General features: G+C 37.7%; 2 protein-coding genes across 2 annotated transcripts; both read left to right on the top strand.

The window, feature by feature from the left end:
* Positions 1 to 16,676: 16,676 nt before the first annotated feature.
* On the top strand, positions 16,677 to 18,640 carry LOC129790978 (facilitated trehalose transporter Tret1-like). The gene is made up of 3 exons (XM_055828839.1): positions 16,677 to 17,121; positions 17,220 to 17,930; positions 17,990 to 18,640. Exons 1-3 carry the CDS (start codon positions 17,037 to 17,039, stop codon positions 18,622 to 18,624), a joined length of 1,431 nt encoding a protein of 476 aa, XP_055684814.1. The 5' UTR covers positions 16,677 to 17,036; the 3' UTR covers positions 18,625 to 18,640.
* Positions 18,641 to 18,839: 199 nt separating this feature from the next.
* Positions 18,840 to 21,456, top strand: LOC129790977 (anaphase-promoting complex subunit 4). The gene is made up of 3 exons (XM_055828837.1): positions 18,840 to 19,134; positions 19,197 to 19,313; positions 19,380 to 21,456. Exons 1-3 carry the CDS (start codon positions 19,026 to 19,028, stop codon positions 21,371 to 21,373), a joined length of 2,220 nt encoding a protein of 739 aa, XP_055684812.1. The 5' UTR covers positions 18,840 to 19,025; the 3' UTR covers positions 21,374 to 21,456.
* Positions 21,457 to 25,889: the final 4,433 nt, after the last annotated feature.

Raw genomic sequence — 25,889 nt, 5'->3', positions numbered from 1 at the left:
CGATAGATTTCGATTAAATTTTAGTATGTTGTAGGTGATAGACACACCTTTTAACCAAAAAAAAAATAAAAAAAATTTATGTCGCGGTTTCTGAGATATAGACCAAAACAGGTTTCCATATGTACCGATTGTTGTAATATTGCCTTATATCGGCTTAACGGTACTAGATAGAGGATTTTTGATTGAAGTTTCAACAGGTATAGTGGGCATGACCTATCAGATTTTACTAATTTCAAAATTCAAAATGGCCGCCTTCTGCCATTTTGTTACATCAAAATTAGTTTCACCTATTCACATATATTATAAACAAACTATTAGGCGCCCCGCGAAGCGGGGCGCCTTTTATATACATAAAAAATATATAAACATATAAAAATATATAAAAATATAAATATTGTACATATGTATATCAGTACAATGATGGTCCAGCAGAAAAGGGAATGTACTGGTAAGTTTCACTTACGGGCTGTGATTCTTTCTTCAGATGAAAGTCCAAGTGTAGTGAAGTACAATGATGGTCCAACAGAGTAAAGGGAATGTACTGGTAAGTTTCACTTACGGGCTGTGATTCTTCCTTCAGATGACAGTCCAAGTGTGGTGAAAATTGAGATGGATAAATTTTTAGGAATGGCTTTCTCACGCATCGAATCACAGCCAACGCGTGTAAATTCTGGGGAAAGGCTTACTCATGCGCGTTGGCTGTGATTCGTTGCGTGAGAAAGCCATTCCTAAAAATTTATCCATCTCAATTTTCACCACACTTGGACTGTCATCTGAAGGAAGAATCACAGCCCGTAAGTGAAACTTACCAGTACATTCCCTTTACTCTGTTGGACCATCATTGTACTTCACTACACTTGGACTTTCATCTGAAGAAAGAATCACAGCCCGTAAGTGAAACTTACCAGTACATTCCCTTTTCTGCTGGACCATCATTGTACTGATATACATATGTACAATATTTATATTTTTATATATTTTTATATGTTTATATATTTTTTATGTATATAAAAGGCGCCCCGCTTCGCGGGGCGCCTAATAGTTTGTTTATAATATATGTGAATAGGTGAAACTAATTTTGATGTAACAAAATGGCAGAAGGCGGCCATTTTGAATTTTTTTTTGGGAGACAAATTATCGAGAATAAGCAACGAGAGACAACAAGAAGGCGTACATTTGTATCATTTTTTCTTGTCATTCTCACCCTTGTTTTTCCCTTCCGCGTTGGTGGCTTCTTATCCTACCCCTAGCTGCTTCAACATCACGACCAATGACACACCAAACACCCAAAAAGTCAACGATTTTGACTTACACGCTCTGCTTTTCGTAGTGACTTCCTTTCATTGCCAAAGGGGGTGAGTTTTCCGTATAAGGGTCGCGAGGGTCTTTCCTGGTTGACGGAAATTTCATGTCTTTGGCATTTTGTATGACAATTGAGTGAGCGATAGCATCAAACACGCAGTAATTCAATCCTTAATTGCAATGTAATCATTTGTCTTTTACCCATTTCATGATCATTTAACATTTACGGTGAAAATTTATTTCGCCTCAGAGCGACTTTCCAAATAGGCGAGCTTTTCTCATACCCATAATATCTCCATTTATACCAATAAATTCTCCCTCCGATTGACTAAATAGACAAGCAATCACAATTATATCAATGTGAGAGAGTAAGACGTCTAATTTATCGCGCATATGCGGCGAGGAGAAAAAATAGTAAGAAATCATTTAAGAAAATTTATTGTACAGTTACATTCGTGATTGTTGGGCGTTAAAATGCACCGACATTTATTCATCTCTTTTAGCGTGTGCAAGAGTCGTTCGTGGCAAATGGTCATCTATCATATTGTAAATTACACACTGTACTTCACAAAATATATATCTCCTCGGTGTATGTCGATATGTACTCAAAACTCCACCGCAACATCTCATAACATTCATTCACAATATATAGGAGGGAAATAATACGAGAAAAAAAAACCGAGAGGCCCCCTTTGTGCCAAAATACAATAACATAAATTAATGCTTTATGAAAATGGCAACTAAAGTCACTCAGCAAATTTATTCGTGGCGGGTAGAGAAGAAAAGGCACAACATGACACAAAACGCGGACTCCCGCGTATTAAAGTTCAAGACATTGGGATTGAGTGGTGAGAAATGAACAACGCAGAGAACAAGCGGTAACATAAATAAAATTATTTTACCTTTTAGCAAGAGCAAAAGGTGACAGAGATGAATAATTTTGAGACGCACAACAAGGTAGGAAAATTTACTTCTGGCATTCAAAGGTTTATCAAATCCTTTTATTTTAAATTAATCAACATAAAGCAATAGAATATGTAGGTAAAGTAAATATAAGTAGTAAAAACAAAGAAAGGAGTTTACTCACTTTGAGACTGCTATGTTTTATTGATCTTTGAAAACATAACGACGCGACCAAAGTTTACGAACCATACTCCTATCTTTTAACATAGAATTATGGTTCACCAGATAATCACTTGAAGACACTTCCTAAATTTAAGGAGCAGTATCTCCGAATTCCTACAACTTTTTTTTCTTTCCGTTTCAGATATTGCGCAAATTAAAAAAGACCTCGAAGAGATTAAGGGGATGGTTGCAGATGTAAAGAAACTCCTAGAGGCAAATCGTAAAAAACTTGATTTGCAAGATCACAACATCTACGCAATCCTGGAGCTTCTAGAGCCGGTCAGCCAGAAGTTCTTTCCTATAAATTCATTGGAAAACTTCAAAAGGATTGAGAAGGAGTGGGAGGATTCGAAGCTGAGGGGTTACATGGTAAAGATTTTTTTTTTAATTCGCGGGGATTTGTTGCGCTTTGCGCAATTTTTAGAGAGAAAAATTGTGATGGATTATAAGTAGTTTGAGTTCACTTATCAATCCCAAAAGAAAAAATTTGCAAAGAGAAGAAATCATTTTCATACAACATTTCCGGCGCCAAATTCAAAAATTCGCAAAAACTGCATGAACTTTATATGGGGGCTACCTGAAGGGAGGCTTTGGGGGAAAAATGAATACGGCCATCTGAAACCGCCTGTTATAAGGAGCCTCTGTACCAAATTTCATCGCGATCGGATAAACGGTGTGGATTTGTATAGAAAAGTAGGAACGACGATTACCAACAGACCTTTTTTTATTATATAGAGAAAGATAAATAAAACATAAAACATAAAACATAAGCATAAATCATAAACATAAAACATAAATCATAAAACATAAATCATAAATCATACGCAAAAAACATAAAACATAAATCATTAGCATAAAACATAAGCATAAAACATAAGCATAAATCATAAATCATAAGCATAAAACATAAAACATAAGCATAAAACATAAACATAAAACATAAAACATAAATCATAAAACATAAATCATAAATCATAAAACATAAAACATAAGCATAAAACATAAGCATAAATCATAAACATAAATCATAAATCATAAGCATAAAACATAAAACATAAGCATAAAACATAAAACATAAAACATAAAACATAAAACATAAAACATAAAACATAAAACATAAAACATAAAACATAAAACATAAAACATAAAACATAAAACATAAAACATAAAACATAAAACATAAAACATAAAACATAAAACATAAAACATAAAACATAAAACATAAAACATAAAACATAAAACATAAAACATAAAACATAAAACATAAAACATAAAACATAAAACATAAAACATAAGCATAAATCATAAACATAAGCATAAATCATAAACATAAAGCATAAGCATAAAACATAAAACATAAAACATAAAACTTCGCTCCAATTTACCTCGCCCTGCTTCGCGGGGATTTGTTGCGCTTCGCGCAAATTTTAGAGAGAAAATAAATTGTGATGGTTTAAAGGTAGATTTAGGCCACTTATCAATCCCGGAAAAAAATTTGCAAAGAGAAGAATACCTCATTATTTGGCAGTTTATATCGCAAATTCCTTGGCAATTAAAGCTGTGAAATCCTTTGCGATTTACATAAGTATATGTAAGTACTATCCTCAAAAATACAACAAAAACAGTCATAAGAATAACATTTCACAATATTTTTTACTAAAAATGTCTTCTAAAAGGAAAGATTTGCAAAACAAATTTATGATAACGTGGTAGACATAAATCAAAAGGAAGCTGAGCGGCAATGGTTAAAACTAATTTAGCGTGATTTAGTACAAAAGACATTTTAAAATAAATGCAGTGAATGATGAAACATCGTGTTGTCGTCTCCTCAAAATGCAAATTGCCCATAAATCAGTGAGACGTCTCGCACCAAAAGTATAGGTTCACTCTGCAATTTATCTCATGAATCTTCGAGAGGTGGACACGGAAGCTATTCATCATCCCCCAGCAAAAGTGTCCACGGGTATGTGGGGACAAGCTCGAGTATGTGTGGATGTGGAAGGTCAACAACATGAAAAGTGAGAGGGCATTCGGTGAGGAAGTGGAGAGAAAAAAAAATAGAAGATAGAGAGAGAGTTAAGAAAAGTATTCATATTTTGTGGAGTTCCATATGGAGAGGGGATGGGATTTGTCCTTCGATTAAATTCAACCCCAAAAAGAGCAGCTCCTAGAGGGAGATATTTGTTCGAGGGTTGTGAAAATATGATGGATGGTTATTGTAATTGCTCCCTTTGACATTGAATACAACATGTTGACATGAAACGGATAAATGAATAGGTTTCCATCATCATCATCATCATAGTCGTCAAATATAATAAAGCAATAAATCACATGGGAGTTGAGACTCCTCGACATTTAGTTTTCCTCTCTCACTGGTGTGTTTATAGAGAATTATTCGCTCTCTTTCATAATATAATCACAATAATAATAAACATCCCTTTATGTTGAAAAAAAAAAGAGAACACGAAGAGAAGAATAACATATACACAGAATTCTCTCCATCACGACAAAATTATCATGTCATTTTTATGGTATCCCTGTTATTTATTACCATCATACGTTTTCGTCTCCCATTCTCCCCTCATCAATTTATTCTCGCGCCCAAAAATAAATCATGCGATGTGTTAGATAAGCAATCAACGATGGAGGATGACACAAGCTCACAGAAAGGATAATAATTCACACTGTAACAACTTGAGGAGATGGTTTCTTTTTTGAAAATTTCAACACCTGTCGTGTCCTTCAAAATTCAAACTTAACGAATAATAAATAAATTTTCCTTCCATTTTTGATGAGAAATTCTGCTTTTGTGAGAATCTTTCCACCAATTTCCATCTGTTGTTGTAATGCTAATCGAATTTGCCACCCATTAGATAATCCCATCTTCCGCACCGTCGCAATGTTGATTTTCGTATAAATAGACAAAAAGGGCGTTAATGGTTGAACGATTTTCCTCACTGGTTATTTCATTATTACATCCACTAAACAAGGAATTGTGGAGATTCTCCAAAAAAGGATCTCCCCTCGCATGGTTTTTCTCCCTCCATGGAAACTCCCAACATAATGCAAAATATCTCCCATTGAGTCCAACTTGACTATACAGAAGCATGGAAATGTGCTTTTGGGACGATGTGTGTGGTGTACATAAATAAAACAATGATTTTCCGTCCATTCATCAAAGAGCTTCATCCTGTTCCGTTGCTGTCGCTGTAAATCTCTGTTCCTCAATTCAGTCATGTTAGTATATCAACACGTCCACACGAAAATTGATGACATCGTCTAGCTACACCCTAATTGAGAGCGACGGGTGATTATAATCCCCCCGATGAAGGAGATTAATGTCGCTTATCATAATTCACTCAAGCTTTTTGGGGACGAGAATGAGAGGGTGGAATTCCACATTGAGTATAGCTGAGGCGGTTTTGCACACCCACATTCGCCCCTCGCAAGTGGGCAGAGTTGCATTGTTTGTTAGATTTGAGACTATTTGCATTAATCCACTCCCTAATGCTTTAATTGAATAATTTAAGTGCCAAATAGCCAAGAGGTTCATATATTTAGTTGATGCTATTGACTTTTCTGGCGTTTTCTAATGTTCTAGGTTCGATTTTCACTGATTATGAAGAATTTAATCGTTTTCTATTTCTTTTGCGTATGCTTTTTCATGTTAACAAGAAAGATAGAAAAGAATTTAAATAGATATTTTTTTTTCTGTAAAGATTTATTCATTGATACCCTGATGAAGGTTCCACTAGGATCCCAAACGCCAGAATCGTTTTTCACGGAATTTTCCGGTTTAAAAAATCCTGGCGGCTGTTTTAAAATATATCTCCGAGAGGCACCCATCTTGTCACTCTATCATAGATTTAACCGGACTTCAAAATTATCAAATTACTCATTTTAATCTACAATTTTGAAAATAGGGCAGTTGAAATGAATCAAAAACTTCAAAGTTTTCTTAAAACAACGAAGAATGTTAAATTTAATCTATAATTAATTCCACATACTCTTCCATCAACTCTGTCACCATACCGTCACTCATATGAAATGTTTCAATGTCGGAGGGATGTTAGTTATGCTTGGGAGAAGGGGATGAAATGCGGCGAGATGATGGTATTTTATGGTTGCATGTTATTTATGACCATTACACCCAGAAGAAAAATATCATTATCATGCGAAAATAAATGTCAAATCCACACTTATTGCACGAGAAAATGGATAACGAGAATGGTTTTCTTCTTGCAAAAATTAATTTCTCTCCATCCCCCAAAACACCCATTAAGATGCGCTAAAGAAAAATAAACTGTGTGGCCATTTCATATAAACTCTGCACTCTTGTCCGATTTTCCAAGCAGATTGGACTACATAAATCTCTCGGTGGAGACTATTAAGGCGCGTAAAACGACATATTTACGATTCTTTGAAACTACCGTAAATTTTAGAGAAGAAAATCTGACAAGTTTCCTGCGAGTTAGCGCTTAAGGAGGAAACTGTGGGGTTGAAGAAAAAAAAAAGAAAACACCACGAATCAGTGAGACAGAAGGAAGAAAATGAACATTTATGTTGGACAAACAGTAAAAGTGTCTCAATAAAATTGTTTCCACTCTTTTTCACACAATATGAGGGCAATACCAGACTGAATAATAGAGAGATCTTCCATTTCCCTGATTTGTTTTTTTTCCACTGGAGGATTATTCTTACAATTTTATGCAAGTGTTTTCAACTAAGAATCTTATCTTATTTGTGACGGTTTGTTAACACTTTGAATGCCAGAGAGGGGTCTTCTACAACTCACGGTCTACATAGAGTTAAAAAAAACTCACTCCTATCTTTCCTCTCAAACAAGGACATTCGGTTTATATATAGCAAATAAATTTAATATCTCAAAATAAGAGAGTGAGTTTTGTGTTGCTGCACCGAGTGGTTCTAATTTCTATTTCAGCCAGCACAAAGAGAGAAAATATAAGCATCTGCGGGAGGCAAAAAGGGGTCCATTTTGCGCCAGCATCACATTTCTATGAAGTGTCCCCGCCCCGAAAACAATAACGATTGTGGTGTCGAACACAGAAACAGCGCGGTGTGGGGGGATGCCACCCTCATGGGGTCCTTGCATTCAGTGCGGAAAGGCAGAGTCGTTCCCATCCTGACATCTGCGAAACGATCCAAAGCGATTTATTGGGACATCGCGACAGCAGATTCGGTCATATAGCACAAACGACGCCTTTATTGCACATCCAAAGCGCCCATATGTGTGCCACAGAGGACGACACAAGCACCAATATAGGATGCCATTATGTGTGGCCGACTCGTCCCTCCATACCCACAGGAAGCCATCCCGGACGGCAAAGTGAAATGATAAAATCAATTCGATTGAGGGCACACTCACTGACAATGGCACATTAGTGGATACTCTCCTGCATGTAATGGGATTCCATGTTAAACATGCTCGTTAATTGGGAAATTATACGGAATGTTTCGCCACCCCCTCTCTCTGAACGTCCACCACCCACAACCAACCCCCCCCCCCCTATTCCGCACAACCCACCCAGAGAATATTTGGGGTTTTTGTGGCGAGATATTGCATGTCCTGAGGTTCGAACTTAATTGCCTCTTTCACAGAGAAATGTTATTTTAGATGAAGACAGTTTGATGTGGTAGATCCATAGGGGAATCAAAGGAATCAAAGAGGATTAGGTTTCTAATTAAAAGTACTTTGCATCCTGTTTAAGAAATATATTTACATATAAGATAGAAAAATTTTAATGATTAAAAATAAGGAAAATAAAGAAATTTCAAAATTGCAAATTTAATTTGAAAAAGAAATCAATTCACCCCAGTCTCCCCTACATTTATATTTAAATAATAATCATCCATTTAACTAACACATAATTGTCCTTTTGAATCCTCAAAGAATTTCACGTTGAGCACAATTCATTCACAAATCTCGTGCTGAGTGGAAATTTTCGGCTAAAATGTCCAAAAAGCCCACAGAGGGGCTTTTCTGGCGTGTCCCTCGACGCCTCATCAGTCGCAAAATGTCCAAGAGTGTTGTGTTGCTTCATAATTCTCTGTGAAATGTGCCCGGGAGTGAGTGAATTATACGCGGTGGTGTAGTAAATCATGACGCCGCCATCGCATATTTCTGCACCATCTCGTCCGTTCTTGTGTGGAAAATTGTGAGGGAGGAAAGTGAGCTGAGTGGAAAATCCACGAGTAGTCGGGGCCTCAATTTCCACTTTGCTTTTCTCCAAATGCACCCAGATAGTAAATTCATCCGGCGAGAGGGTGCAATTTACGGCACGTCTTCCGAGGGTTAATAAATTTCCACGGAGACGATATGCGAGGGAAATTTCCGTTGAACTTTTCACCATGACAGAACACGGAAAAATGAGGTAGACAGAGAGCATAAAGTCACAATTCTTGGTGGAAATTTCCCTCAAGGCAATTATTTTAGTAGGTAAGCAAAAAAAATGTTTTAGTTGTAGGGAAAACGAAGAAAGCTTCTTTTAGGGATTTTCGAGACTTCTTGTACAACCCTTAGATCATTTGATGTAACAAAGGGGGAAGTAAATGATTTTATTTGTTTTGCCAGTGAAGACATCCCAAATTAATTACACCCAAATTGACGTGAAATTCAGAGGGTGAACCTGAGGTTAAATTCCTTCCTGCATTTATGAGATTTTAATACAAACCACTCTGGGGTAGTTTTCTCTACACACAGCATGGGCTGGTGAGACATTTTTCCCCACACCCTCGTACACACACACACCCCACAGCTAGGAAGCCCCAAATGGCAACACAATAAATCTCAGCTGCCATCCACCCTCAAGCAGTGCTCCCCCAAAATGAAATTGCACACGATGACGCGGAGGCCGAGCTTGGGAGCAAAAAAAAAGGAGGAGCACATCCCCGAGATTCAAGCACCGGGACTCTCTTCCCGCGAAAATTGCATGTCGAGACCAAGTTTGAGTCATAAATTACAAAGCCACGACGCGCCAGAGATATTATTGCATGTCGGTGGGGGATGTGGCACAGTTGACATTCTCCTCTGCCACCCATCCCCAATTCACAAAAGCTCCCCCATCCCCCATGTATTTTCTCCTCCACACATTCACTCACTTCCGCCCTTAAGGTCAGGCCCATAAACTATTCCGTGTCACATTCTGACACCCTTGCCATTTTATAAGCTTCAAAATTTCATCTTGAAACACTCGTAGGATCACACGAGGATTTTTCTTTCTTGCGAGTTTTCCTTCGTATAACGAAGTCGTGAAAATTTATTTGGAAATAAATAGATTATGTCTTGCATAATAAAGTTCACCCTAAGACTATAGGGAAAGTATTAAGGGAGCAAATACATATATAAATAATCTGAAGATTACTTAACTAAGCAATTTTATTGGGAGATTGATTTTTTTATTACAAAAGAAAGTTAAGTCTACAATAATTAAATATAGGACTGTCTTACTACAGACACTAACATCAGAAGGTAATTTTTTTTCTTCTTTGTAAAAGAACAAAATGTACTGGTAAGCTGACCAAGCTTACGGGAGCTGTGTTTCTTTCAGTGTACCAATTTTGTGAGAGCAAACCTAAACGCGAATTAATTTAAATACGCGCAAAGTCGGGAAAAGTTGAAAAGTCATACCCTAAGAAATGTTTGGAAAGCCATATCTCGAGAACGGATCCATAGATTTTCATAAATTTTTTTTTGTTTGAAAGGTCTTGAAGTCAGCTATAACATATCGAAAAATGAAAAAAATTTATGTCGCCATTTTCGAAAAATTCGAGTTCGAAATTTTCGAAAACTTTGTTTTCGATTTTAGCGCCTCTTGCGGTCATTTCTCGAAGTTGCAATGTTCTAGACATTTGTAGGGTTTCACGAAACCTTTCATTTGCGCTTGAGTTGATCAAGATCGGACTTGTAGAACCCGAGATATGACATGCCAACTTTGGAAGGCTATATCTCGAGAACGGATCCATAGATTTTCTTCATTTTCGGCATGAAGCTAGATAATATGGTCAGCTACAACATATCAAAAAATGAAAAAAATTTATGTCGCCGTTTTCGAGATATTCATCGAAAACTAATCGAAAATTTTGTTTTCGATTTTTGGCCCCCTAGCGGTCACTTTTGAAACTTCTGATGTTCTAGAGAGTTGTAGGGTTTGTTGAGATCTTTCATTTGACCCCGGGTTGATCAAAATCGGTCAAGCCGTTTTCGAGTTATGGTCGATTTTCGATGAAAAATTGTGGCGGCCATATTGACTAAACGGCTTGACCGATTTTCGAAAATGAGGTATCGTTGGAAAGGTCTTGATGGCCCCTACAACATATCAAAATTTCAGCCCTCTAGCTATAATAGCGGCTGAGATATAGTGAAAACAAAATTTTGAGGTTATTCAAAATGGCGGACGGAGGGGTGGGGGGGTGGATTTGACCTCATAATCGGATTTCTTCAGGTCGATATTTAAACTTTGCCGTTTACCGCAAGTCTCTATCTATCACCGTTCTCTTGCAATTTAAGTTTATGATCCGGCCGGACGGCCGGACGGACGGACGGCCGGACGGACGGCCGGCCGGAAAAAAATTTTTTTGGCGCATACGTTTTTTGGAATGTGGGGACCCTAATTCGTGCTCATCCCAAGTTTGAGCCCGATCTGACGACTTTCGATTTTGCTCGGTACACAAAAGCTGTGTCTGAAAGAAACACAGCTAAAATGGAAAGTTTTCCTGGAAAGTTTTGATTTGTCAGCAGTAGGTATTATTAGGCACAGTTGTTTTTTTTAACACTTAAATTCCAAGGGAACGATCACAAAAGAAATGCCAATTTACTAGCAAAGAATTAATCCAAGACTTTTTTTAAATTGAAGTAAAATTGATTTAAAAAATAAAAATATATGTAAATTAACAAAAAAAATTCTGTATAATAAAAAAACAAAAAGCGTAAATCGCTTAAATTGAATTAATTTGTTGTCAAAATCTCCTAATTCTAATACAATAGAAAAGCACCGCCTTAACCCTTTGAGGACCGCTATCAATCTAGAGATCTCATTGAACTAAAAATAATTTTTAGGGTTTTCTTTGAGCTCAAATAAGACATTTTCGACAAGAAATCCCAACTCAAAAACTTTCGGTTTTTCATCCTCCCTAATCCTGTGAGTCCTTGAGGATGTTCTTTTGTGGTCATAAAATAATCAGGGATTGTAAAGACATATAGCATTATACTTATTTGGACTCAATATTTAAAAAAAAAACTCTACAAAATGAAACATTTTCAAATTCGAGTCTTTGGATCAGCGTATGACCCAACGGACCTTAAAGTGTTAAATAAATATCTGGCGTGAACCTGGGTGACATCATTGTTTACAGTTTTAGAAGAATCTTTGTCACCTTTTCCTAATAATTCTTTACTAAATTAATCTTGTCTCTTATATCCTGCTATAAAAAGTTTTTCTGTACAAGATCGGGTAATCTCCTTTCTTATACAATTTGTTTCTTATTGAATTTATAAAGAAATGGAGACGCCTGGTGAGTATTTCCAAAAGTTGGTAACCTTTTTAAAATGTAAATTATTTTATTATTTTATCTTTTCACTAAATAACATTTCCCAAAAAAAGAAAAATTTTAAACACAAAGCTTTAAAAATACCATAAAATATTTTATAAAAAATATAAATTCAACATTAGGATTTAGAGGGATTCTCTTTATATCCTGTGTGAAAATATTGAAAGTGCAACCCATGGCGAGGATATTTATCATTTTCGCATATTTTCCTCGTCTCCTACCCTGCCCATTGTGTCCCGTGACTTTGTTTTTCTCTGTATCATGTCGCATTTTGTGTGATAAAATTTAATGCAGTAATTTGTCTTCCGTCCTATAATATAAATTCTTTTTAGTCGCCGTCAGTGTATGCGTCGGTTCCGCCGCGGTGGCAAACTTTTCTGTCGCGAAAGTGCTATAATTCTTGCGCCAAAAGAGATTCATTTTGGTGTAATGCGAGGCAATTTGTTAAACAGTAGAGAAAAGTCATAAATAATCGGGTTTGAGAGGGCGAGAGGTGGGGTAACAGTGTGTTTGTTGGAAGTCATTCATTTACCCACCATTTGTGGACGTTCGCTTCTCTCCTTTTTCGCTTTTCTTTTTTTTCCTGCCCTCGCCACACCATTCCTTCCCGCGCAACAATGAAAAGCAGACGAGTGAAAAATAATTTTCTTTCACTCACTTTGGAAAATATGCTACAGCTGTAAATTAACACGGAATCGAATTAAATTTAATACATTTGTCGCATGCACACGTTGAACACTTCATTGGGACACGCAATATGAATTTAAAACTTGACAATTTTAATTGATTTTTTTGTGTGAAAATGAGGGGATTAAAAATTTATTCTTTCACATAAATCATTTAATTAGGTTTTAATAGAAGTGTAATGTAGAAAAAAAATTAGTTTGAAATTGATTTTAGGATATTTTTTGAAAACTTTTAATATTTCTAAATTCTATTATTTAAAAAAAAACATACATATATTACAATCAACATATGTAAACTTTAAATCTATAACATCTTTCAATTTCAGAAAGAATCAGTTATTTAAAAAAGCAAACCCTCAGCATTTCATCAAGGAAATTTTCTTTACAAAGTTCACCCGTTTTTGATGGAAAATCTAAAGGATATTTAGCAGAAACCCCCCTCAGTATACGCAAAAGATTACTACCTAATTCAAATCAAAGGGATGCGAATAAATGATATATCTTGGGAATTTCTTGCCAGAGATATAAAGCCCTTGGGTGGGAAATGTGATAAAAATTCAAAAGGTGCGTATGCGAATGACGTCGGCATAAATAGAAATTAAGTTATTTTGTTAGACAAAAGGGCACAAATCCATTTACAAATTCTCTCTCGCAAAATCCCATTTTCCACCTAAATGATTTTACATTTGAGTGAATGCGTTGATATGGTTTAAAGTTTTCACATGTGCCAAGAGCACACGCGCTACTGAATTTCAAGTTTTGTTAGAAGTTCCACGAAAGGTTTTGCGGAAAATCTTTCAAGCATATTGCAAACTACAAATTATATACTTCCTCCCTCACAATCAAAATCACACAAAACTTTCCCTTTGATCCTGTTGAGAATCTCTGTTTTTTGTTCTCTAAAAGAGAAATCTTTATACCTTTTGTCCATCTCAAAGACAAACTTTCATTTTCAATAATGAATTATTTTCAAATGAATGAATTTCCCGCCAAGCTTTGAGAAAGATAAGAGAGAATAATATTTCCTTGGAAAAGCTTTTTCGAAGCTTTGCTTCGGTTTGTGCTTTTGATATTTGAAGCTTTTTTTCATAGAGCTTATCTATCTACATAATAGGGGAAGTTCGGGCAATTTTTAGGAATATATTTTGGGTATTTTTTTTAAAAAATATATTTGGAAATTTAAAATTGTTTTTAATTGGTAAAAAATAGAGTAAAGTTATCTACCAAAATTATTCTTTCGTTTATTAATTTTTTTTAAAAATATTCTTCTCTTTTGAACTCATCACAATCTTTAAGAATTAGAAAAGTTTTAATAGATAGGAGTGTTTGATGATCTTCATTAGCTTATTAACTTCATTGCCATGTGGTAGTTAACCGTCCATACAGACTTTTTTCACAAATTAAGTAAACTCCGTAAACTGTTTAGGTCAAATGAGCTTTTATTGACTTATTGAACAGCCATAAGCAAAAAATGATTAAAAATTCATATTTAGAGACTTTTTTGAAGAAAAATTATAGAATTTTCGAGAAATATTGTAAGCAGTGAAAAGAGAAATTTTTACTTAATAATAATGATTAAATATAAATTGCGCCATAGTGCCCTGGGCCCATTCATGCTAATCGGGCCGCCATACAATGTTGCCCTGAAGAGATAATTGGGTGTCATGCACTCATATGAAAATTAAATTAAACGAAAACAACCCAATAGTCCGCAAAGGGTTAACTGCATGTTTACGGACATACATAATATAGTGCCCTGGGCCCATTCATGCTAATCGGGCCGCCATACAATGTTGCCCTGAAGAGATAATTGGGTGTCATGCACTCATATGAAAATTAAATTAAACGAAAACAACCCAATAGTCCGCAAAGGGTTAACTGCATGTTTACGGACATACATAATATAGTGCCCTGGGCCCATTCATGCTAATCGGGCCCCCATACAATGTTGCCCTGAAGAGATAATTGGGTGTCATGCACTCATATGAAAATTAAATTAAACGAAAACAACCCAATAGTCCGCAAAGGGTTAACTGCATGTTTACGGACATACATAATATAGTGCCCTGGGCCCATTCATGCTAATCGGGCCGCCATACAATGTTGCCCTGAAGAGATAATTGGGTGTCATGCACTCATATGAAAATTAAATCCAATAGTCCGCAAAGGGTTAACTGCATGTTTACGGACATACATAATATAGTGCCCTGGGCCCATTCATGCTAATCGGGCCGCCATACAATGTTGCCCTGAAGAGATAATTGGGTGTCATGCACTCATATGAAAATTAAATTAAACGAAAACAACCCAATAGTCCGCAAAGGGTTAACTGCATGTTTACGGACATACATAATATAGTGCCCTGGGCCCATTCATGCTAATCGGGCCGCCATACAATGTTGCCCTGAAGAGATAATTGGGTGTCATGCACTCATATGAAAATTAAATTAAACGAAAACAACCCAATAGTCCGCAAAGGGTTAACTGCATGTTTACGGACATACATAATATAGTGCCCTGGGCCCATTCATGCTAATCGGGCCGCCATACAATGTTGCCCTGAAGAGATAATTGGGTGTCATGCACTCATATGAAAATTAAATTAAACGAAAACAACCCAATAGTCCGCAAGGGGTTAACTGCATGTTTACGGACATACATAATATAGTGCCCTGGGCCCATTCATGCTAATCGGGCCGCCATACAATGTTGCCCTGAAGAGATAATTGGGTGTCATGCACTCATATGAAAAATTAAATTAAACGAAAACAACCCAATAGTCCGCAAAGGGTTAACTGCATGTTTACGGACATACATAATATAGTGCCCTGGGCCCATTCATGCTAATCGGGCCGCCATACAATGTTGCCCTGAAGAGATAATTGGGTGTCATGCACTCATATGAAAAATTAAATTAAACGAAAACAACCCAATAGTCCGCAAAGGGTTAACTGCATGTTTACGGACATACATAATATAGTGCCCTGGGCCCATTCATGCTAATCGGTCTGCCATACTGGCGGCAATCACAATTCTCTTCTGCTCCTAAAATTTGCGCGAAGCGCAACAAATCCCTTCGAAGCGGGGCGAGGTAAACTGGAACGAAGCGACAATTCACCTCGTAATACAATTTTATGAAAGAAAATACATCAATAAAATCTTTGAATATTGAAAAAAAAACTTCTCTTATTTATTAAATTCTTCTTTTTGAATAAAATTCTAACAGAGAATTTGCCAAAAAAATATTTTTCTCTCTGTGATCACGTTTCTTCAAATACCTAATTCTCAAAAAATTTGTGAGGCAAAATGATTCATATCTCTGGCGTTCTTGTTTAAAAAGAACTTAGAGGTATGCACACAGTCTGGATTTTTTGCTCCCAAAATCCGCTTTAAAGTGGTACGAAAGATTAAGATACTACAAGACTTGGATTTACTTAAAGGGACTTGGGAATATCAATGAATTTCTTATCACGTTTTATCTGTGATTCTTTCGTGTTAGAATTATTTTATCCTTTAGCAATTTGTTGAATTATATCAAGGCTAAATATCTTCAGTTAAAATACGAATAATTTAGGTTTATGACGTGCATTCGAGACGTTCGAGGTTTATTTTCTTATCAGCCAGGAACTCGTACAATTATCATGAATTACTTCATTGTTTGTATCACGTAGTGCCTTAGAAGTATCCTAAAATCTACAACTGAATCATTTCAGAATTTCATTCTGTACGATCGTGTAGATTTTGATCTCAATTCATCTTAATTCATTTTTTATGTAATTTCTGCAAGATCTTGTCGATGATCTTCAAATTTTATTCATCTTATCTCCTAAACTTCCAAGTTTGCGATTAAGATGTTTCTTTGGGGTTGATCTTGAACGTATTAGTCTCTCTGCTATAATGAGAATAGAGGTTTAGGGGCCACCTTATCAGCGATGCATGTGAATTTCCTCTGCTGGAGAAGTGATCGCGTCTTATCTCATTGGATACGAAGATGACCCACAGAGAGTGTGAGGGTCCTAAATCACGTCCTAAACGCGCCAAGTGATACCAATATAGTTGTCTGGTGTGTGGGGAGACAAAAGCAGAAATCATCTCAAGACATCCACCTTTTTGTTCTCGCGTATCTATAGATTTAGTGATGTTTGAACAGCGTCTGTTTGAATCACATTTTTGGCGTTGATGGAGGAGGTGAAAGAAAACTCAAAATCTCACATGAAATTTATTCGTTCACCGACGATCGCGCCACGCGTATTTTTTTCCTCCTGTAAATCTCCAAAGATTGGGGATTAAGTGGCTAAAACGTTGATGAGATAAAGTATTATACACCCATCAAGTGCATCGCAATTAATCCAAAAGATGTTGGCTCTACTTTATTTCTCCTCCGACTTTCCTGCGGCAATGACTTGGAATCTCTTCTACCAGTTCTACGCCTGTTTCTGTGGTAATTTTTCTTTTATTTTTTGAAGATCGCGATCAGTGATCGTGTAGTGCTTATAAGAGTTATTTGAGTGCTTATCATTTCCTCAATCTTCCTTGAAGCCAATTGCGCGGGAATTATCTATGGCATCACGATCGGATGGGCATCCCCTTCAATCCCTCTGCTGCAATCAGACACTTCTCCTCTGCTGAGTGGACCCATTACAGAGGAGGAAGGATCATGGATCAACTCCATCATGTGCGTAGGAGGACTCGTTGGGACGATCTTTTTCGGCTGGATGGGTGACTATTTTGGCCGGAAGTGGTCACTGTACTTGGTAGCCCTACCTCAGATTGCCTCCTACCTGCTGATCCTCATCGCTCTGGACGTTGAGTACCTCTACGTGTCGCGTTTCCTCGGTGGTTTCGGTGGTGGTGGGGTATTCGTCCTTGTGCCCCTCTTTGTGACTGAAATTGCCGAAGATAGCATCCGCGGAACTCTTGGAGCTTGTTTGATTCTCATTGTGAACTTTGGTATCCTCGTTGGACTAGCCATCTGTGGCTATTTGGATTTCTTTGTGGCTCCCCTCATTCCCATTACAATCCTCATTGTCTTCCTCATTCTCTTCCAATTCCTCCCCGAGACCCCACAGTATCTCCTGATGCGGAAACGAAAGACTGAAGCTGAGGTATCCTTCCGCTTCTACAGAGGCTACCGCAAGGCTACCGATGAAATGCCCGATAAGTATCTCAGGGAATTTGCAAACTTACAGAAGATTTATGATTTTTCTTCCTTAAACACCGAAGATCAGAAAGTCTCCTCGAAGGATTTTGGTAAGGAAGTTTCTTTCATTTTTTCCCGACAATATTAATTAAGAAAATTTGCTTTTTAGCTACAAAATCCACCAGAATCGCCATCATTATCAGCTTCACACTGATTGTCCTGGCCTGCTTCTGTGGTACCTTTACCCTTATCAACTACGCAGCTGATATCTTCCACGATGCCGGTTCCAGCTTCTCCCCAAACATTGCTGCCATCATTGTAGGAGGCATCCAGGTTGTGGGCAGTTGTGGTTCCTACGTTCTTGTGGATCGTGCTGGACGACGCATCCTTCTGATGGGATCTGCCCTAGCCACGGGTATCTTCCACACTGTGATGGGAGTGTACGTTCTCCTAGTAGCCAAGGGGCACAATCTCGAGGGATTCGAGTGGGTCCCCGTTGTGTCCCTTTCCGGTGTAATGCTCGTCTCTGCTGTGGGTGTTGTGGCTCTTCCATACCCCATCATGGCTGAACTCCTTCCCACAAAACTACGTGGAATTGTCGTCAGTATGGGTGCATCTATTTCTTGGACAATCTCCTTCCTGCTTGTTAAATATTTCGGCTACTGCATCCAACTTCTTGGACTCCATGGATGTATTTTCTTCTTTGCAGCGTGTTGCTTCTTCGAAGTTTTATTCGTGGCAATTGTTCTTCCCGAGACAAAAGGCAAAAACTATGAAGAAATTGTTGATCTTCTTTCCAAATAAAATGTAGGATTTTTTTTATTAATGAGAATTTAATTGCAACGTTTTAAGAAAATCGTTGGATTTTTGAATTTCCCCGCCGAAAACCTTTCGCGCCACCTTCTTATTATGTTGCAAACTGAAAGAGAAAGAAATTGGCGGGAAACACAAAAACCCGTTGGCCGCCAAAAATTGCATGAGAAATTCCTATAGATAAGAGCGAGAAGACACGAGATTGCATGACATAGTCTCTTTCTGTCTTGCTCACAGATTTTCATAAAACCTAACAAAGTCTTGATATGCCGGCTAAAATCATATCAATTGTCAGGAAGAAAATATAAACAAACTTTTTGCAACATTTTGTGTCTTTCAAGTGCAGTTTTTCCCATTTTCTCAGGCATTTTCCAACTAGCTTCCAAGTCAAAATGTCTTATTCAACATCCATAAAGCAGATTTTCACGAAAAATGTGAGATACAAAATTGATTTGATGGAATGGAACAATAAAATGGATCTCATTGCTTTGAGTCAAAACAGTGAGTTTTCTTTTGATTTTTCCACCTTCTCTTGGGAAATTCATGAGATTTTCTACTTACAGACGAAGTCCTCATTCATCGTCTTAACTGGCAGAATATCTGGACTCATCCATCTCTCGGGGATTCATCGAAAGTCCGAGGAATTTGTTGGTGTCCGGATGAGAAAATCATCGCTATAGGTTTGTTCCGGAAGTTATTTTTCTTTATTTTCCAGCAATATGTTGATTTGAGGATTTTTTTTCCAGGCTACAGCACTGGCAAAGTTGTTCTCTTGGACGTGGAGAATAAGGAGGAGATTCATAGTTTTCACCTGGATGGAGATATTGTTTCAATGTGCTGGACGCAGCAACATCAAAAGGCACCATCCGGAAGTGATCCAGACTTGGAAGTGGAGCCAGATGATGATTCTGTCTTCCTCCCACGTCTCCCGAGTTTGAGCAGTGTCACACCGACGAGCAAGAAGAAGGAATATGTCAGTAGAACGGAAGCAAAAACCTCACTGAATTTCCTCATTGTTGGCCTCCGGACGGGATCTGTGCACATGTCCGTGTTTGGGATGCTCCCGTGTGGGAGTGTTCAGCTGGCAAAGCACATTAAGGGGGAATTTAGGGTGATTGATTCGCGAGTTAGTGCAGATTTTGGCTTCCTGCACGTTACTGTGGCCACTCGGGAGGCACTGCATGTGATGATCTTCGAGAATAGCACGCTTCCATTGCTCCTGGACTCCCTCCTGCGTGTTGCTACGAAGCACGGGCAAATTCTCACCACAATGTCGTACATTGATGACGTTCTAATGGGTATTACGGAAGCCTGGGAGACGGTGCTGCTTGAGATGGACAATAAACTCACCGGATACGCCAATCTCTGCCCACGGGGATCAGTTTCAGCGGATTTCCTGGAACTTCTCGTCCTGGGGACTCCCACGCCGACACTTGAGAGCTTCCTGAGACGTGAGCTGACCGAGAAGGGACTCAAGAAACTCGGAAATTCCATTGAGATGAGCTACTCGACAATTCAGAAGCTTCTAGTTCAGCCCCTGGACACCGCCATCATGGTTGTCTGCTACCATTTGAACAGTATTCGTGGCATGAGTCGGGATAAGTATCACTTTGGGGGACTTGTGATGGAGAATGCCGTCACGGAAGTTTGTCACCTGGCTGGGCAATTCATGATGAAGGCTTTTGAGCTCCAGCAAACCATTGATCAATCCACGAGGGACTACAAAATCTTCTTCCGCTGGCTCTATGTCGTCATCATTCGTCTTATGGATGAAACTGTCCCAGATGATGTTGCCTCAATCACTCAGCAAGAGATAAATTACCTTGCGGAATTCCTGAGTAATCTGGACAGTGAGGAAGATGCGGAAGATGTTCAGAGTGAGAGGAAATTCAATCTTGAGCGTGTTGGGCAGTACCTGGAAGACAAAGAATTGATTGTTCTGCCCAAGAAGTGTCCAATGTCTCAGTGGGCGAAATTCCTGGAAGAGAACCCAGCGCTAAAGGATTGCGAGGCCATCTACAAGCACGACAAGAAGGCCTCCCTCGTGCAGATTCACAATAAACTCCGTCAGGGCATTGATCGTGTCTTCCGGCAGCCGGAATCTGTTATTGGGCAAAACTACAAGCTGAGAAATGTCATTCAGCTGGCAGAGAATATGGACAATCCCGTCCACAGTACCCACATCAGCCTATCAGACTCAACGGGCGATCTCTTTGCTTTCCTCGTCTCGGAGAATCTTCTCATCTTCTTGGAAGCCAATCGGGGTCACTCCATCAAATGCCTCCGGTTGGAATTTCAAACGAAACCCTACTTTGAGTCAAAATACGGCCAATTTGGGGATCTCTCCTTCAGGCATTTGCAATTCTACAACGAAAACATCCTCTCGCTCCTCCTGAACAATCGCACGGACTCCGAGTGCGGTGGATGCTTCGTCCAAATGCCCGTGGCTATTCTCAGGCAGAAAGCCTCCCCAGTGGATGTGTCGGAATTCATAGATCTCACAGCAGCGGGGAATGTGATGAATCTCTACAACCTCCTGGATGTGAACTATGTCAAAGTAATCGATGGATGCGATTGGGATATAATTGCCGTGTCCGGGAATAGGAAAGTCACGTCAATCCTCTCGGAAAATGGGAAGAAAATTAAGGTTTACGAAACAGAAGCAGCGGAGGAGGATGAAGATGAAATGGATCTATCACAGAACACTAATCTTGACAACAGCAAAGAATCTAATCATTGATTTTTTTTAAAAAGCTTTTTTCTTAATTGTAAAGAAACAAATTAATTTTGAATTAAATATTCTTTTTTAATAATAAAAATAAATGTTTTTTTTTTATTTTTATTTAAAGAAAATTTTTCGTTTTTCCATTCTTTTTTTTATAAAATTATTTCGTAATTCCAGTGGCGTACCCTGGTTGATTTTTAATTTTTTATATTATTTCATCAGATTTTTTTCCAAGGAAAAAGGCTAAAAATTACATTAAAAAAATATTGAAAGGGTATTTTCGAACGTTAAAAGAGAAACATCATAAAAACGAAACAGTTTGCTGTTAGAATAAACGTCAAATGTTAAAAAAAATGTCAAAAGTAAAAAAAACTTCAAAAGCTAGAAAGAGTGTCAAACACTAGAAAAGAAACTTCAAAAGTTAAAATAAAGCGTTTAACGTTAAAATTAAACATCAAACGAGAAATGAAACGTCAAATATTAAAAAAGTTATACAGTACGCTGAATATTTGAATAGTCTAGGTATAGTAGAAGAAGAATCGTTTGAACAGAAACATCAGCCGTCAAAAAAATGTTAAGCATCATAAATAAACGTCAGAAAAACATTGACAAACTTTGTAAGAAATTACATCAACCGATAAAATAATTGTCAAAAAAGTACGTTAAACTTTAGAACAAAAACATCAAAAGAAATGTAAACTATCAATCGTTAGGAATGGAATGTCAAACGTTAGAGTTTTATAAACCAAACCTGCTGTTAATACGATTTAAGTAAAATCACTCATTAAACAAATCGATTCCTAAATTTTTTTTTTAAATTTATTTTTAACATTGCTAGAATTAAATGAATAAATTATTACTAAAGCAATGAAAAATCCATTAACGGCTGTTGAAAATTTGTGAAGAAAAAGGCTTAGCCTGAAGATCTCAATATATTTGATGAAACGTCGCTATAGGAGTGGCTTTCCTTTGGCTGCGTTTCCGAGTTTTTCTGCGCTTACATAAAGCAAATCCACTAGAAAAGATTTCCGGATACGCCCCTATCTAATTCGTAATTTTAAAACCCATCTAATTCTTGAATAAAAATTATAATGACCCGGCGCCTCCACTGTTGTTTCTAATTTTTACTAATACCTTTAAATTAAAAACTAAACGTTATAAACCTTCGCTAATCTTTTCCAAGATTTTTTATTCCGTGGATTCTGTGCCCCTCACAAAAACCCTAAATCTTGTTAAAACAACAACAATACAATGCAAGCAATGCAACAATTTTATACTACAAGAAAAATCCTAAAACATCTTCCAACATTCTTGCTGAGTGCGAAAGTGTTTGAGAATCTTCTACAGCTTCAATTTTAACTTTTATATCGTTTCGTGCAATTGGGGTAGGATGCTACATATACTATACGGGAAGAGACGAAAGTTTTGGGGTCAAAGTTGAAAATATATTTGTTTCAATTTCTCGTAAAATCGTGTGAGGAGTTTATCGATAAAACTGGCTGACAATATTTTTTTTGCTCCTTTTGCCGCATCCTCAGCAAAGAGATTATAACTTTTATTCGATACTGATCTCTTGGCATCCCCGCATATCTTCGTGCACATGCCGTTGCCGAGTGAGAGTGGCGAGGGGGGTGGGTGGGTTTTTGGGTTGTGTCAGAAAGAGAGCTTTAAGTTCAAACTCAATTATTAGTGGATTTTCCCGGAGTGTTCCTCCTTCACAAGTGGAGGGATAACATGATTCTCTAGATGCCACAATAAATGGAAGTTGAACTGATAACAAAGTGAATGAGGCACATCGTGTTGTTTGATAACTCCCGGGGAAAGTGGGGCCTTTTCCGGGGGTGTGGATGGGGGTGTGTGGGGGACGACGAATGAAACATGAATCTAACAAGGGTGTGAACATAAGAAGTTTATGGTGAGTCTTGTTTCCATTTTCCCCCCAAAAGTGGCGGTAGGGGATGGGGGTGTGATTTTCAAATCCATTTAAATATTTTGCAACTTTTCCCATCATCCCCCTCCCCAAACTCTAGTGTTTTGCACCTGTCTCACGTATTTACCCGAAATCTCGGCGGGAACCTTCCGGGAACGGATGCTTCATCGAATTGACTCCTTCTACATATTATACTAACATCTCTAGTCAGCTCGATTTGGCCGCTAGGTATTTCGTCAATTGGATTTGCCTCGTTGAAAAATTCCACTTCACTCCCAGACAATTCAGGATACCTACCTACCTACTTCCTTCACCTGCTGGTGTGTGTATGTATGGCAGAATTGTGTGCTTCAGTGCCATTTTCGATGCGCGTCTCCTGGCATCGTTTATTGTACGAGCATCTTCCTGATGTGCACGAGTAGCTATTACTTTTTATTACTCCAAAGCCCTGTTAGTGTAATGTGTCTGTTTATTTGTGCACCTACAGCCATCCACATCCGCCACAGATTCTCCAAATCAGTCACAGATTTTCCCAGCAACCGTTGTTGTGCGTGTTTGAGTCCCCGAAAGCTTATCTTAAACAAATTTTCAAATAAAACTGTTACGATGTACTTTTGGGATTTTTTTTTTATGTATTTGGATGTTGTTGGTTAAAATTTAAGAGGACTAACCAATAACCATCTCAAGGAGATTAAACTTAAAACGATCACAGCTCCTTATAGCTGCTAGATAAATTTAATTAATTAGAAAAAAAAAGAAAATAAGAAAAATTAAGAAAACGAAAAAAAAGATAATGAAATTTTGTTTTCCGACAAGCGGATAAACCAATATTGCAGGCGCAATTTTTCATCGAAAATCGGCCATAAGTCGAGAACGGCTTGACCGATTATGATCAAATCAGAGGCCGTATTATGTAACTCTCCGAGAGCTTAGTGACTGTACAGTTTTTATGGGTCATCCAGTACTCGAAGAGTTATATAATATGGGTCCAGACTGAAATGAAAGCCCTACAACTCTGTAGAACATTAGAAGTTTCAAAGGTGACCGCTAGAGGACTTAAAATAAAAACATAATTTTCGATTAGTTTTCGATGAATATCTCGAGCATGGCTTTATAGAATTGCTTCAGATTTTGATATGTTATAACCCCCTGATTCACCAGAGGATACCCGCATAGCGCCCACAGCCAACAGGGACAATGCGGGGCACTATCTATCAAAAAGAATGCTCCCTCCCAAACTCAAACGGCGTTGACGCGATCTTTCTCTCAACATCATGAGGATCAGCAGACAGCAGCCACTGTTTTACCTTCAGTCCAACAAAGGGATTAATAGTGCCTTTCATATTGTTGATGATAGTGGGTAACAGATAATTCGAAGAACGTTTGAACAGTTCCAATCTAAGTTGTGGCACAAGAACAAGATTTCAGGAAAGCTGCCTTATCTGGTTTTTATACTCCTTCAAGACGGTCGTTATCTATTTCAGAATCCTTTAATTTTCTTCACTGCTGTAACAAATATCATGCACCATCAAATTGCTCAAGTTTGAGTAAGTCGGATAGACCGACCATATTGGATGCAATGACGTTCAACACAGCGTAAACTATTGTGTTATACATGACCTGAGCTTTGTCGATGGTATCCTTCACGACCTCGAAAACATTGGCGATTGGTTCTGGTTTTTCATTGAAATTATATGCTTCCACAAAACGACGCTCCCGAAGATTATGAACCATACTCCTGTGTTAAAAGATAGGAATATGGTTCATAATTTTCGGGCACGTCGAAAAGCTTTTGTACTCCCCAGAGGTGTGCAGTGTAGTAACAACCATTTTAGTATCGCTACTGCTACTTTTCCAACCGTCCACCAAAAGAACGATTTCTGGGTCAAGTTTTGTTTGTGAAATTGCGTCAGCATGGCATTCATTGAGGAGCTTGCCAGCCAATTGTTTCCTGCGCTAGGAACATATCGAGGGCTGCGTTGTAAAACCGGCTAAGTCGGTGTGAACTCCGAACCAACTTAGCCGTTTTTACAATGTAGCCCTCGATATTCCGAATATTCAGGACATATTGGGCCTAATTCAGCGATCAAGAAACCCTTGAAATCTTTGAATTTTGTACTGAAATTTCAAGATTTCAAGCGAATTTCAAGGGTTTCTTGGTCGCTGAATAAAGCCCATTGTTTGAATAAAATCCACAAATGCCCGAGACTCAACTTTCTGGAAGTTTATGTTTTCAGTGAAAAAAAACTTACCCAACGCCTTGGTGATACGATTTGGTTTTCTTCTGGGTGAGATGGCGTCAACGGAGCAGACCCTACACAGCAAAATTCGGAAAGAGAACGGTTAGAAAAACGTTTTTTTTTCTTCTAGTTTCAGCCTAAGAAGTCGAAATTTTCGAGCTGAAAACAGATTTTTACAAAACGTAATGAAATAAAATAATAAATAAAATCATTTAAAAAATTAAATGAAATAAAATTCGTTTTTCTTAACGTTGCTTTTACAAAAAATTAAAGCTTTCAAAAATTGTTCAAATAAATTATTGAAATATTTGATTTTTTTTTCAAGACAAAAGCTTCACTAAAGAAATAAATAATTTATTAT

The sequence above is a fragment of the Lutzomyia longipalpis genome, chromosome 2 (genome assembly GCF_024334085.1).
Source record: "Lutzomyia longipalpis isolate SR_M1_2022 chromosome 2, ASM2433408v1".
Classification (NCBI taxonomy): Eukaryota; Metazoa; Arthropoda; class Insecta; order Diptera; family Psychodidae; genus Lutzomyia; species Lutzomyia longipalpis.
This window is presented reverse-complemented; position numbering and strand designations above follow the sequence as displayed.

Bases quoted from the DNA above. Each gene is read 5' to 3' on its own strand.
- LOC129790978 (XM_055828839.1), top strand. From the start codon at position 17,037: ATGTTGGCTCTACTTTATTTCTCCTCCGACTTTCCTGCGGCAATGACT. The intron at 17,122-17,219 runs GTAATTTTTCTT...TCTTCCTTGAAG, and splicing joins GTTCTACGCCTGTTTCTGTG to CCAATTGCGCGGGAATTATC. The intron at 17,931-17,989 runs GTAAGGAAGTTT...TTTGCTTTTTAG, and splicing joins AGTCTCCTCGAAGGATTTTG to CTACAAAATCCACCAGAATC.
- LOC129790977 (XM_055828837.1), top strand. From the start codon at position 19,026: ATGTCTTATTCAACATCCATAAAGCAGATTTTCACGAAAAATGTGAGA. The intron at 19,135-19,196 runs GTGAGTTTTCTT...TTCTACTTACAG, and splicing joins CATTGCTTTGAGTCAAAACA to ACGAAGTCCTCATTCATCGT. The intron at 19,314-19,379 runs GTTTGTTCCGGA...TTTTTTTTCCAG, and splicing joins TGAGAAAATCATCGCTATAG to GCTACAGCACTGGCAAAGTT.